At 39.8% G+C, this 3663-nt stretch overlaps 1 protein-coding gene across 3 annotated transcripts in view; it reads right to left on the reverse strand.

Annotated features, from left to right (window-relative positions):
* Positions 1 to 438: 438 nt before the first annotated feature.
* Positions 439 to 3663, reverse strand: part of MAIP1 (matrix AAA peptidase interacting protein 1) — a 7510-nt gene continuing 4285 nt past the window's right edge. For 2 of the 3 annotated variants that reach the window (XM_044432081.1, XM_044432083.1), the window contains exons 3-5: positions 3232 to 3358; positions 1870 to 2020; positions 439 to 673 (exon numbers count right to left, since the gene is read on the reverse strand). In XM_044432081.1, the coding sequence (XP_044288016.1) occupies positions 586 to 673; positions 1870 to 2020; positions 3232 to 3358 (366 nt within the window). In that variant the 3' untranslated portion in view covers positions 439 to 585. Of the gene's footprint in view, positions 674 to 1044; positions 1238 to 1869; positions 2021 to 3231; positions 3359 to 3663 lie in introns of all 3 variants that reach the window. The other variant, XM_044432082.1, reaches the window with a different exon arrangement.

Below are 3663 nucleotides of genomic sequence, written 5' to 3' on the forward strand. Positions count from 1 at the left end.
AAGTGAAGAGCACTCAGCACGAAGCTTAACGCTTGGTATGAATCTTTTTAATATGCTGCATTTTCTTTCACAGAGTAACGGAGAGAGTGAGCTATGAATCAAGAAGCACACTGCAAACTAGTTCTAATGCTTCTAGTCCTTAAATTCAAGACTTTGGACCAGATCCCTTACGCAACTCCTCTGCCTTTGTTATTACATAAGATATGAATTTTGGAACAATCATTTCACTCCTTTTGCTTGCTTTCCTAAATTCTTCCATTTCACCTTCTGAACACATTACTGAAGGGAAAAATATGTTCAGTTATGCACTGTGAGGCAATGCATCACTTTCGTTGAAACTTGAACCAAGATTTCTTAGCATACCAACATAGTGTTTCTCTACAATGTTAATTAAATGCCTTCAATGCAGGTCAAAAATGAATTTGTATAGTTTCCAAATCTTGAGGGAAATATTTTATTTTTATGCTTCCAAGCACGACTGTATTTGGGGAATTAAGAAGTACAAAATTAGTCCACAACAGACTGTGGCACATGAAACTTGATGATGCACCAGAATATTGATTAATTGTCTGTGAAAGTCTCTGTTCAGTCAGCTAATTCGAATAGCTTTGGATGTTCAATCCGTGTAATTGTCCAGTCTGGTTTCACACCTTGTGTAAATTCTCTTTGGAACCTTGGGGAAGAAAAAAAATAAAGCAACAGTAGCATAAATACAGCTGCAAAATCATTTATAAAATCCTCAATGCTATTGCAAACATAATATAGATCTAATACTGTAGTTTGGGACTGGATATAGTTTCAGATTTGACTGCTTCTGTTGCTTAGGTAGGGGACCACGGTTTCTAATGCAGTCAACAGCAAGAGAAATACTTCACAAGACTTCCTGGACAGCCTTAAGAAGGCAGTTAGCTTTATTTTAATACTTTCATCAACAGATGAGCTCATGGGAGTCCTGGAAAAATCCAAGTCTTATACAAGCCAGTCATTATTGAAGCGAGGATTCTGCAGACAGCATCCCCAAGAAACTGCAGTTCCTATACTCACATTGTAAAATTACCCAAGTTTCCTGATGTTTGGAAGGGCTGCAGGAAAAGGGACAGCCTCAAGTGAACAGCACAGAATGAAATCAGACCATTTTCTGAAGGCAGAATATTTCCATTGTGTTGTATTTGCTGGCAGCCCAGATTGTTGATTCTGTCTACCACACATGTTTAAAAAAAGAAGGCTGTATCAAATGCTGCAAGGAAGGCAACATGAGAGGCAAAGGAGGAATTGATTAGAAGAAAAATGTTCATGGAATTTCAATATTCCTTCAGAGGCAGTTAAATTCTTAAGTCCTCCTCCAATGTAATACTCTGCCAGGGCTCCCATTAGCCAGCTTGAATCATTTCCATCTAGGAGTTCACACTGTTTGGCCCCCCTTGATTCTTTTGACAAAAATAAGGTTTTGCTTTCCCCAAATGCATTTTTAAAAACCTTACTTTTTTTGAAAAGGAAGTCATTGCTGGAATTCTTTATGAAGATCCAGAAAAAATGCACAAAACAAACTATATCCAAGATACAGTTGGGGGAAAAACAAAGACACACAGAGAGAGGCCTATCAATTTTTATTATCTATTTTTTAGATTTGGAAGTTGGCACAGTCTCTTTGTATTTTGAGGGCCATTGTCTCCTTCTCTCCCACATTATTTAAGGTCTGCTTCTGTAAGGAATTATCTGACCTTGAGTGCTACATCACCTGGAGGGACACTGACATTTCCTCTCAAGGTATAGGACCATTGTGGTACATTCTTCATGAAGGGGGGTTGTTAAAATTCACTGGTTTGACTGAAGTTTCTTTATTCCCAAAAGAAAAAGCAATAGGCTTACTCATAATTAGCTGTTAAGAGACACTTTCTTTCCTCTGCCATTCCATCTCCAAACACAAATTGGAATATTTTGGTTCCATCTGGAGCCTCATCAGGAAGGTCAACACTAGTCAGATACCAGAAACGCATCAGAATGCTAACAAACTTCCTTCCTGTTTGCAGGAGAGAGAAATCAGAAACAGGAATGGCATTCCATAATTTGAGGTGTCCAGATTGGTTTAAAAAGAACAAGGCAGACAGATGTCTCATTAAATACACAATGCACTGTACATTAAATACATAATGTAAGCATAAAGCATATACCCATTTGAAGAAAAGAAAGTCAGTTGTGAGGAAGGGGTAAGCTACTAGCCACTTTAAAAGGACTGGTTTTACTCTCACTTAGTCCTCCCACAATTTCTGGTTGTCTCTCTGACATGCGGAGTCACAGAACTCCTTCCTGTTTTTCACATGTGGCTACCTACATAGTCTATGTCCATTTCCAGGATCTCTTGCCTTGCCTGTAATAAGCTTTTACTCACAAGCAGGCTACTACTCATGAAGAAGCCCCTCTCAGACTCAAGGGAACCTGTTAACTGCCTGCTATTTTCACAACAAGGTTACTAAATCTCAAATTGTTCCTCTTCTCCTCTTACTCCCCAACATCAAGTCCCCACGGCAGTAGCCTTGAGTGTTTTCCCAGTAAGATTTCCAAAGAGAACTGGATCCCTCTTTTGGGGCATTAAGTGGAGAATTCCATGGCTCATGTCCTTGCAGGAGCAATGCTGAAATTAATACAGTCTACCAAGTCAGGATATTAGTCAGACTTGAAAGCAATGCTAGAATAACCAGGCCAATTTCTGCTGGTGCTCCTTCAAGGAAATGAAGGGTTTCCTTACACTGCATCTAGCCCAACACTGCCCACTGCTTGAGGGCTACTGCTGATCAAAGGTCTCAGGCACTGGCATTTCCCCACTCCAGTGTCCCAGCTCCATTTAGCTGAAGATACCCAACATGGAATCTGGTAGTCTTTGTACAGAATGAACAGGATCTGTCACTCAGCTTTCCCTCCCAAGCAAGCCTGGTAGACCGGTTGGGCTACTAACTAGATGCTGAATTAAAATCTCTTGGTGTGCCACTGGCAGCCTTGCTTTAGAAAAGCCATCTAGACTTTGCTTTCAGTTGACAAAATGCTAGAGAGTATTGCAAGGATATACAGAAGTGGCAAACATACACAGATTTCCAAGTGAAATAAAGGCCTTCAGCACTGGAATTGAGTTGGAAAGAAAGGGACCTTTACACAGTGGGAGAAAGTGGTGAGTAGTCCATATCTGCAACAACATTCAAAGGATTCAATGTAAAATATTTTGACAGGGAAACATACCATTATCATCATAGTAAATTCCAACATCTCCTGCTGTTGTGTACATTATTTCATCCATGTCAGCAGCTAGGGCACTTTTGTGGTTTTCAGACAATGAAGAAAGTTTCTCTTTTAGCAGCTGAATCATCTGATTTAAAAATGGAATTTTTAACATCAGTTCTGTTGCTTGGCAGACCCTTGAAATCATCTAACTTAATTAGCCAGCTGCTCAAGGCTGACAAAAGACAGTTAAGAAAAAACGACACCATGTAACTTGCCTCTTATCTTAAAATCCACGTTAATCCTACCCACATAGGTAATCTCAGTAATACCCCATTTGTTTTTTAGCTTCCTATACAGTTCCAACTACAGTGGTACCTCGGCTCACGAACGCCTCAGTTCACGACCAAATTGGGTCGCGAACAGAAATTTCAGGAAAAAATTGCCTCAGGT

This window comes from Varanus komodoensis, unplaced genomic scaffold (genome assembly GCF_004798865.1).
Source record: "Varanus komodoensis strain SLA01 unplaced genomic scaffold, ASM479886v1 scaffold23, whole genome shotgun sequence".
Lineage (NCBI taxonomy): Eukaryota > Metazoa > Chordata > Lepidosauria > Squamata > Varanidae > Varanus > Varanus komodoensis.